General features: G+C 40.6%; 1 protein-coding gene across 4 annotated transcripts in view; it reads right to left on the reverse strand.

Moving 5' to 3' along the window:
- LOC108241586 (myocyte-specific enhancer factor 2A) overlaps nucleotides 1-9963 on the reverse strand; it is a 42091-nt gene that overhangs the window by 9829 nt on the left and 22299 nt on the right. For all 4 annotated transcript variants that reach the window (XM_017425859.3, XM_017425862.3, XM_017425858.3 and 1 more), the window contains one exon: nucleotides 7773-7976. In XM_017425859.3, coding sequence (XP_017281348.1) covers nucleotides 7773-7976 — 204 coding nt within the window. The remainder of the gene's footprint in view (nucleotides 1-7772; nucleotides 7977-9963) is intronic.

Here is a 9963-nt window from a genome sequence, read left to right on the forward strand (position 1 = left end):
TTTTAATGAGAAATATTTGCCCCTCTAAACAATTCTGTTAATAGATAAGTCATTATTTATTTTAATTATTAATTGTTTTTGTCCACACAGTCTATATTGTCCATAACAGTGTCTGTCTGTCTATCACGCTAGCAAAACAGTGGGTTAACTTCGCCAAAACAAGTTGTTTGACCTTTCACAGTCTCCGTAGTTCCCTTGCAGCACGAGCACAGCGCGGCGGTTACGAGCGTTGAACATGAACGGAGACAGAGGGGGAATCGTAGCTCTGAGAGAGCTGTGTGAAGCTGACACCCAGCTCTCCGTATCTGATGGGGGAACGCGGCTCGACGTAACAGCAGCAACTCGAGCACATTACTGCCCCCTATATGTCAAGAGGACAAATAACACCTTTTCTGTTCAAATTGCCAACCCGCCACAGTGGCGTGTATGTTGATCAAATTCACCCACCACTTCAAATATTTACCCGCATTTGGCGAGTAGCGGGTGCTAATTTCCACCCCTGTCTAAAACACCTCAGTGTTGTTGTAATCTTGCACACTTTCCACCATTTCCAGCTGTCTTTAGGTTAAAAAAATACAAACCGGTCAAAACATCGTCTTCCAATGTATATTAGAAATAATGATTGGTGCAGCAAACCATTCTCAGACAGATCTTGCTCTGCTGAACTAACAGCAACCATGAACAGTCCTAACATGCTTGTGCTGGGAAGATGGCGTACACAGAGATGTTTAAGGTTGGCCTGAATCATTTAAATCACTGACAAATGCTGAAAAATACACCAAAGGCACGTTTCAAGCATTGAAATGTCTGATGGACTTTATCAGAAGAAAATGTGTAATTCCCACTTTAAAACATGTAGTTTGGCACAGTCAGCTGACTGAACAAAAACAGGTTTGGAGAAGACAGATGATTCGATGGGATGCTGATTTACATCACCGGGACTTTGGAAGAGTCATGCTGACAGAAAAAAAATATATACATACACACATATATATGGAACAAACCTTGATGTTGACATAATTTGCCTGTCCATTACCTCATCTCTGCTCCTCACTTAGCGTGAAAAGGCTGGACTGACAGCTGGCAGTCCGTCCAGCACATGTCCTCTGCATTCCCAGACGCTGGTAGTTACTGAAAGCTTTAAACACACATTCACACGTCTATTTTCACTCCAGGCCTCAAACTTTACTTTCACAGCTGACAACAGCCTAAGAAGACACACGCTCAGTTCTTCAAACGGTGGCTCATTTTACAGTCTCTTGTAAACTCCAGCATGTACAGCTTAACGTTTAAATGAACGCAGATCTTTGTTCATTTTGCTCATTTTTTTTTTTTAAAGGACAGCCTTTCTCTAACCCTGTCAGTCTATTTATTTGCCCAACAAATAGGCTACAATAAGCAGAAGAAATGACAGGGAGGAAACAAATGATCATCAGTGATCACCAAACTGAACACCACATCATGCAGAGAAAATGAGACCAAACAGAATGCACCGAAATTTGCATAGAGCTGACTGGGAAAAAAATAAAAAGACAGTGTAATTGTTAAGGCAACAAAACTCCAACCAACCACCAACACGTTCATCAATGCAGTCAGGCGTTCCAGTAAACAAATAAGACAACACAGTTTTCCTCATATCCTCTGACAGTCCTGTGCCTGCTCCAGTAAAACCAAACTAAATCAGAGTTACTGTATGTGTGCAGGAAATGCAGCAAAACCGTGAGAAGTAACTGTTACTCTTCAACATCACATCAGCACTTAAACGTGTTAACAAGAAGCTCAGCAGTGCTTCAAAAATGAAAGGCTGAGCAACCGCTGGAGAAATGCCTATCGCCCGTTGCCCTCTGTTTGTTGAAGATCATCTCACGATGAAAAGGGACAAAGTTCTGTATCTGTTTTGGTCAAACCCGTCGTCCGGATCGTAAAATATTCCTTCTGCTGTCGATGGGCAACTCTTGTAAATGTTGTTGTATGTTGAAGATGACTCTCAGACACTACCACGCCAAGTTTCAGCTCAGTTTCTGTAAAACTGACAGCGGCAGAGCCATTTTTGTGTTCCCTCATGTCAGTTGGCTGTGGCGGCCATCTTGAAAAGGATTGGTGTCTAAAAATTCATTGGCTGTAGACGTACACTCAATGATTACTTTTTGAAAGTCTCTTTAAAAACCATCCAGTGGTTCATGAAACATTTAAGTTGACTCCAATTAGTGGCAAAGTTTTAAAAGCATTTCTTGCACGATCAATTAGTGCTTGGATTATAAACTGGGGATGAGTCTCATCTACTACCACACTAAATTTCGGCTCTTATAGTCAATTTTGACTTTGTTAAGGTCGCTTAGCTGTGGCGGCCCTAGTGAATGAGGATGTAGATAATGGTTTATAAGATATTTTGCTAACACAGGAGTCAAAACATTACCTTCAGTGACTGACATTAATTGCTTTTAAAGACATCAAACTAATTCACTGCAGCATTGATTCAGTTTAGCTAACCCAGATCAGATTACATGTCATTCAACAGCAATCATTACTATAAATGTCACAATCTGAGGCTTATGTACAGTAAATGTATTTATTTTTTTGTGAATATATGTGCTACTTCAGATAAAGTGCAAACTGCACCATTTCAGCCTGATACTGAGATTAAATTACAATGAATTAACTAATATTGGTATGAGGTGTTAAAGAGTTTTCACTTCTAAAAGTTGATTAATCAGAACTCGTTCTCTGATTCAGGTGTGAACTTTCTTTGCTTTAAAACAAAATGGTAGAGGGGACCGACTATCCAATCATCCGATTGCTGCAGTGTCTTTAAATGCACCATCTTTGTGAAAACTCACTTTGAGAAACAAGTTTCGAGGCTAGCAGTGGACATTATAAGGTCAGAGAGGGACAGAGTGGGTCCAGCAGGATTCACTCAGAGGGTTCAGAACATCTCCATAGATGGTGGTTAAAACACTACATCATGTCTGGGCTCGGAGGACTATCTCTAAAAGTCCTTCACGGGGCCTGAGAGTGTGCGCCTCCTTATCGTTTAAAATGTCAAAGTCGGCTTTAGTGGATCTCCACAGGCATCTGGATCGTTGCCACCAAGAGGCACGAGCTGCGCCGTTAAGATCCACGACGTGTCAGGATGATGTCTTGTAGCTCTTGGGGCTAAATCAAAGATTTTAAAAAACCCTCCCCCCCGCCCCCTGCAGCAAGTCTTTTCCAGTGGACTGACTGCCCTGCAGGCTTAGATTAGGGCAGCGTTTGAGATCAGCGGCTCACACATTTTCCAAAGCTAGAGCACACACACACTACAACCTGGTTGTTTTCGTATGAAATCACCAATAATTCAGAACAAAGCCTAATAATTCACAGGTTTTTGCACTCCTCGTGTAGTTTTCCCTCTCTGTTATTCTTCTCATCCATCTCTCGGGGCTCTGCAGGCTGACGGGACTAAAGTGTGATCCTTGGACAGACGCTCTGTTGATGTTGAAACTCCACTCTGTTGGACACAAGCCCGTCTCAGTTACTACGACAAAAGTAATCTGTCAGTAAGATTTGCAAAACACCGCGGTCTTAAGAAGTGTTTTAAGTGGCAAGACATCATCCACTTCAGGTTGGCACAACAACTTAATCTCCTTATGAAGACAGATCTGTAGAGAGGCTTTTACTATTTAAAGTCCAGCAGAAAAAAAAGAGGTCTGTTCTGAATTGTACAGCTGGCATAATCTTTACTTACAACATGAACGCTGGTTGCTTGAAATCCGGTCTAAAAATAAATCTTAAAATATGTAATGTTTTATTTCTGTTCTTTGGTATGCAGGTTTATGTCATGGTGATAATCCTATCATGATGAATATAGATTATACTTACAGAATAATTACAGGATAACTTGTTGTGGTGCTCTCTGACACTTTGGTTATTTGCCATCAGAACAATCGAACCCATGAAATGGACAGAGCTGATGATACTTCACTAAAATAACAAACCTGATTTCTCTGCTTATAGTTGGCTTTAAAAATGCATAACTCTCTCTCCATGTGCAGACGTGTTGCAAGTCAAAACATCTGTGAACAAATACATCATCAAAACACACCTATCGACTCACTTGTTGACATGTTTCGTCAGGTTTGGTGAGCATAAAACAAAGAACTAAACACTAAAAAATGAGGAAAGCATCACTCTTTTCATTTAGCATTAAACTTGATGACAGCTGATGTGAGGATTAAGTTACCGTTTCCATAAATATGTCTGAAAACAGAACCAACTTTCTTAGTAAGTGAAAAATGTGTAAACATTTCTGGATCACTGTGGCTTGGAGCTGATTACTTAGGAATTAAGGAGATTTTAGATCAGGAAAACCTTAAATAAATAACTGGGGGAAAAAGGAGCGCGTGCTGGTATAATGACTCCATTTTCATAATAAATTGTGACATTTTGTAAATAATTTAGACTTAAAAGTGCAATCTAAAAGAAAAATTGTTCAAGATTTTTTACATGTTTTATTCAAAAGACCTCAAAGAAAACAAAATACTAAAATTAAGACTTTTAAAAAATATATTTTTAAATACACTTACTTTGAGCAAGAGATCAACAAGTTTCAAAAATGTTTGGGCGTGCAACAAAACAATAGAAAAGTTGTGTAAGTCTACAGGAAAAAAACAAGGTACATGAGCCAGGGCCCATTTTAAATGGGGTACAAAGTGGGAAACTGAACTGAGATCAGAACAAAATGAATCTGAAATGTTGTTAGAGGAGGCCGCTTCCTCCGAGCTGAAGAAGAGAGACGGTTTATCATCAGCTCGCAGCTTAAAAGCCTCCGCCGGTGATATGAGAGCAACAGAGCAGATGATAGTGCAACTTGGACATCTGAAGACACCTCTCATCCTCAACCATGAACTATCCAGTTCAATCCAGCCCTAATGTAATTTTTAAGGGAATGCCTTGTTCATTTCAGCAACACACAACCATAGATTAAAACAGAATGACTTTGGAGTAAAACTGAGCTGCTCTGCACTCAGTCCAGATGTGTTGTTGAATGGAAATATTAATGAAAATGAAGCTAAAAGTGCTACAAAGGAGGCCTTGAACTGTGAAGGGCTGAAGTCCTGTGGCTAGCAAATATAGGAATAAGAATATATTTAATATTCAAAACAGCAGCTGGTCTCCTCAGCTCCCACAGTTAGTGTTGTTAGAGTTGCAAGAAGAGATGATGCAACACAGTGGTAAAAAAAAATAATAAAATGACCCTGAACCAACTGTTTCGAAACATTCAAATTAAAAATGAGCCAATCTAGTTTAAAGGATTTCACTGTCCGCAGATGGCATGATGTTTTTGTCCAATTCTCAGCCAAAGTGATTTTTCAAACGTTGCCTCCCGTATAAGATTGGATCAAAAACAGCTCAGCCATACGTCATGCTCACATCCAGAGTGACAATAAACAAACTTGAGTTCTGTTTGTGTGTTACAGTTATCTACAAAAATCACACTTAATCTGTGACAGTGAGTCCATAGAAATTTTTCGTCTGACCTTTCCAGGACTGGGACGTCTGTTGAAGCCGGGGGCAGTGGGGGAGGGGGGGGGAGGTTGCACTTCAGGCATAGTCAAATTTCATGCTCAAATGTTGCAAATAGACTGCCCGATATGTAAAAGAGCAACCTCTTACTTTCCTGGCTTTGTTTAAGCCGGCTCGTCGGTCTACTTGACGTTTGTGGAAATAAACAAAACAGGTTTGAAAGCAGGCAAATGAAGCCTGACTAATGGCAGGCCGAGCATCCACAGGTGTCTGCTTGTGGCTCACAGCAGGAGAGCACACCCAACCACACCAGGAGCATAATGAGCATTAGGACTGCTTTTAACAACTCATGCCACAACAATTGCTCCATCTGCAATATGTGGCATTTGGAGAGTTTGTGCAGAGCCGCACGCATATTCCTGGTCATCTCAAACAGTGAAAAGAAGAATGAAGGCACAAGAATGTACCTTTTACAGTACATTGGCTTGTTGCTCCTGCACCTTGTGCACCCTTGAGTACAAAACCACCATGGCCATCGAGTTACAGCCGGAGCAACAGGCCATCGTCCATTTTTACATCCCTACCTTTATTTTTTACTGTGTGTACCCTATCTTACATTTGTGTATTTACCTGGCATTTCTATGAAGTATGGAAATATGTGGCTGTAAGGAAATACCATTGCATTGCCTCACTTCCTGTCTCCAGCGACACCAGGTTGCCACAGGGTCGTTGGTTATGTCAATGAAATTTGGAGCATGAGCTTAGCGACTCTTAAATGCCACACATATCTTACATATGTGTGTTAATAATAAAAGTTACACAGCAGTGAGCCAACAGAAACGTTATGCAATCTCATGCTACGTTATGTGAATGTTCTGTCTGTGCTCCACGGTATTTCAGTGCACCTGTGGCGCTTTTATGTGTAATAGTTGTTTCCATTGCTTGTCTTTCTTTCCCATTGTGAGAGCTGTGTTTCAGTGGTGCATTCCCTTGTGTTCCTAAAACATGTATCACATAAATGCAACGTTGTTCACAATGTCATATTGCTGCTGCTGCATACATGAGATATTGTTGTAGTACATGTAGTACCAACAACATCTGCATGGTGTTTTTTCAGTTCTGATTGCATACTGTGTCCAGACTAATGAAAGAACTGCGACAAGAAGATGCTGGTGAACGCCGCCGATACGCTGCAGCAGTAGCATCACATAAAATGCCACACCAAAAAAAAACAATGAGATGGTGACACCACAACAATGTAGCATTCATCATGTTTACGCTGTACTGTAGTATGACTTCCCCACCCCTTAACCCAAAATATATGCAATAATAATTATGGGAATGCATCATAAATGTTACAGGACTAAAGTTTTTACTCTGTGACCTTAGTTGCTCTTCAGAGACAATGGGAGGTTGCGTTCAAAGCCTCCTTTTAGGAACAAAATGCAAACTCACAAAGCAAATAATTCAAGTGTAGACGTAGTTTAACGTCCGAGTTAGTTAGCTTTGGGTGAGGTTTCCAGAGAATTACTGTACTGTTATTTTACCTAATATGAAATGAAAATACAACTAAATCTTGGTGTATTTGTATAAAAGAAGGTTGGAGCTGTGAACTCAGGCTCTCAGAGAGACAAATATGTAGCAGAAGCTTTAAAGAAACTGTTAAAGCATGAGTCACGTTGACCATTCATTTTTAATGACAGTTGATGTAAGGATGGAAAATTATCATTAAGATCTTCGTGAAGGCAGAGCTGAATCAGCCTGGTTAAAATAAACCAATCGTTTTAGGTTTTTCCCCCACAAAAAGTGCATAAAATTAAGTTGAAAAAAAAAATACCCAATTTCCCCCATATTTTCAGAGAAATTTGACCAAAATCAGGAGAAATAGAAAGAGCTCGTCTAAGCCCTCTGCTAGTAAGCTTTCCAGGAATTTATCCTTTCAAAACTGAACTTACAGTCATTTCCTTCCCTATTCTACAGCATGGACTTAAAAAAAAAAAAAAAAAAAACCCATGTTCTCCTCTGAGTCACTAAACAAGAAGATGAATCAAATCCTGTTGTATAACTGTGCTACCCTTTCACGAGTGTCGATGCAAATACGCGCTGCATCCAGCATTCAAATACGCTTGTTTGCATGTTTGGATACTGCATGTTTCACCTGGCTGAAGTCTGGCCCCGCAAGCAGCCCGTACATAAATAGAACTGCTTTTCTTTCTTTTTTTTTTTAGAGCACCAACCCCAGCATGAGTTACCACCTTTGTTCCACTGACCTCTAAAATGTCCGAGTTGGTCCGGCTCTCGTGGGGTTCGTTGTACTCGGTGTACTTGAGCAGGACCTTGTCCATGTCGGTGCTGGCGTACTGAAACAGCTTGTTGGAGCTGTTGAAGATGATGAGGGCGATCTCGCAGTCGCACAGAACGCTCAGCTCATAGGCTTTCTTCATCAGGCCAAACTTTCTCTTCATGAAAGTCACCTGGTAGAGGCAGAAAAAAGTAAACATGAGATTTTTTTTTTATTTTTTACAAGAGCGGGAGGCCTGGGAGCATCAGACATGGCGATCCTGTTCAGAGCTGCGTGTTTGATCAACAAACACATCAGTTAACAAATAACGACATTTGTATTAATTCGCTGCATAATATTCATACTTTTTTTCTGTTTTTAGCACAAACAAACTTTTTTTATTTTTCTTTCTGACAATCAGAAGGTCACAGGGGGTGAAGGCAAAGAGTAAAACCGCCTCATGCATATGCAAAGAGGAAATAAAAGCCAACGGGCACTAAACAAACATCTCCCCGGGGCAGATAAATCAATATTTGCTGGAAACAAGGGTAAAAAGTCTCCTTTAGCTGAAAATGCACATCTAAAATCGCATAAGGACAGAAGTTGTGATGAAATGGCTTCATATCAACAGGTGAATCTATCCACTCATCTATGACTGAATGACTAATGAATGAATGAGTCCATCACTGAGAAATCACCGAGTAGCACCGCACAAGTTTTGACTAACAAAAACTTTTCTACTAATTTGATTTGACAGCTCGATGGAAACGCAGGACGCTTCTCTGTGGCTCGCTTGTTGTTTGGCGGAGTGTAAAAGAAAAATAAAAACATCATTGCCAACACCTCCGTGCTCCTCTGAACCGCAAAAACAAAACATATAGTTTGGAGTGGCCCATTTCCAGCGCTAACACAACCCACACAGAGCCCACAGGTCACACATGGATGATGCTCTCATCTGTTGTTCAGTCTGCAGCTCACTCCCTGAGGTGAATCATCTGCATTTTTCCCGAGCGTGTTTTCTTCTTCTATTACGCCTTTTTATGTGTTCAATGTAGTGCCATTTGGTCTGGAATAGGCTCTGCAGCTCTGATAGCTGCGGAGCAGATTCACTAGACCAGTTTGTGGCTCGGTGCTTGTTAAAAAGCACCATAAATGATGATGGGAAGTGTCTATTTTATTCCTAACAGTACAAATAGAAACATTACAAAAGGCTGGTTGCCTCTCAGAATACTCCACTTTAAGAATTTATGATACACAATAAGGTGACTTCTTTATGTTAACATGGAATAACATGGCCTACGTTAACCAAAGTGTGTTTGATGCTACAACAGCAGAAACTGATGACTGCTGCTGCACACTTTCAGCCTCTCTCGAGCAATTGTACTCAGAACTGTAGAGAGTACACGTGTTAGTGCTGAGCCTTTCGCTTTTCTTATAATACAGGAAGCAATTTCAAGACGTGCATCTGCTGTCAAATGAAATGGACGACGACGGTGCTGTAAAAAGGCATGCGCCCTTACAAATACAACAGTTTGCATTACTGGCGATCCAGACGTGAGGTAGTCTTGGCATCGCCTATAATCAAAGCTTAGGTCCACATCCCACACACAAAGAGGTAAATACCGTAAATCACTGAAGATGTACAGCCTTACGGCTCATATACAAAAGAAAAAATAAAAACACCTTCATTACAAAGGAACTAAAGTTGCTTTCTCACACAGACACACACATCAAGTCATAATAAGAACTGTATGCTAATTACATATTTGAATTGTTCCAGCTGAAGGAAAACGACACCTTTGGCAGCAGGTCTAATTTAGTGACCCAACGATGGTACATGAACCAAAGTTTGAGAACCACAAACTTAGAATCTGAAGCTTTGAGTCCAGTTTAGCAGATCCACAGCTGTGTTGGTCAGAAAGAATTACTCCACTTTGTTCGCTTTAGCAGCTTTATTCCGCCACGCACAACTACAACTGAATCACCTCCACCGCCCCCACCCACGAGGTAAAAAGGACATCACAGTGCCCCCCTAGTGGACTGGTGTACAATATAACCAAAAGAACTGTAACAATCTCAGTCTCTTCTTAAAAAAAATAAATAAATAAACAAAGATTACTCCTGACAAAACAGTAGGACTGGTGTGCAATATAACCAAGAGAACTGTAACTTAAAAAAAA

This window comes from Kryptolebias marmoratus, linkage group LG15, assembly GCF_001649575.2.
Source record: "Kryptolebias marmoratus isolate JLee-2015 linkage group LG15, ASM164957v2, whole genome shotgun sequence".
In the NCBI taxonomy this organism is placed as follows: domain Eukaryota; kingdom Metazoa; phylum Chordata; class Actinopteri; order Cyprinodontiformes; family Rivulidae; genus Kryptolebias; species Kryptolebias marmoratus.